Source organism: Chiloscyllium plagiosum, unplaced genomic scaffold (genome assembly GCF_004010195.1).
Source record: "Chiloscyllium plagiosum isolate BGI_BamShark_2017 unplaced genomic scaffold, ASM401019v2 scaf_3331, whole genome shotgun sequence".
Taxonomy (NCBI): domain Eukaryota; kingdom Metazoa; phylum Chordata; class Chondrichthyes; order Orectolobiformes; family Hemiscylliidae; genus Chiloscyllium; species Chiloscyllium plagiosum.
In genome coordinates, this window is record NW_025210950.1 from 20,225 (window position 1) to 21,121 (window position 897).

Sequence of the window (897 nt, forward strand, 5' to 3'; positions counted from 1 at the left end):
GACAGACCTGTCCCCACCAGTACTGTACCCTAGTGTTATACAGTGACAGACCTGTCCCCGCGGGTACTGTACCCCAGTGTTATACAGAGACAGACCTGTCCCCACCAGTACTGTACCCCAGTGTTATACAGGGACAGAGCTGTCCCCACCAGTACTGTACCCCAGTGTTATACAGTGACAGACCTGTCCCCACCAGTACTGTACCCCAGTGTTATACAGTGACAGACCTGTACCCACCAGTACAGTACCCCACTGTTATACAGTGACAGACCTGTCCCCACCAGTACTGTACCCCAGTGTTATACAGGGACAGAGCTGTCCCCACCAGTACTGTACCCCAGTGTTATACAGTGACAGACCTGTCCCCACCAGTACTGTACCACAGTGTTATACAGTGACAGACCTGTCCCCACCAGTACTGTATGCTAGTGTTTTACAGTGACAGACCAGTCCCCCACCAGTCTGTAACCCTGCATTATAACATGGGACAGACCAGTCCCTAACAGTACTGGACCAGTACTGTACCACAGTGTTATACAGTGACAGACCTGTCCCCACCAGTACTGTATGCTAGTGTTTTACAGTGACAGACCAGTCCCCCACCAGTCTGTAACCCTGCATTATAACATGGGACAGACCAGTCCCTAACAGTACTGGACCCCAACATTATAACGTGGGGACACACCTGTCCCCACCGGTACTGCACCGCATAAAACACCAAACCGTGATATATTTTGTATATGTACGCCATGGTTTTGATCTGTCCAGAGATCTGTCGGTTTTGTTCCTGCCCCGTTATGTCTGTTTTGTGCACCTTTTGTGTAAATTGTGTTTTGATCCTGTCCATTGCAGAAGTTCTTGTGTTGATGTTCGCGTTGTGTCAGTGTATTATTGTGG

At 49.5% G+C, this 897-nt stretch overlaps 1 protein-coding gene across 1 annotated transcript in view; it reads right to left on the reverse strand.

Moving 5' to 3' along the window:
- Positions 1 to 847, reverse strand: part of LOC122546981 (plectin-like) — a 14,907-nt gene extending 14,060 nt beyond the window's left edge. The window contains exon 1 of the mRNA XM_043685582.1: positions 686 to 847. Coding sequence (XP_043541517.1) covers positions 686 to 847 — 162 coding nt within the window. The remainder of the gene's footprint in view (positions 1 to 685) is intronic.
- Between the last annotated feature and the right edge of the window lie 50 nt (positions 848 to 897).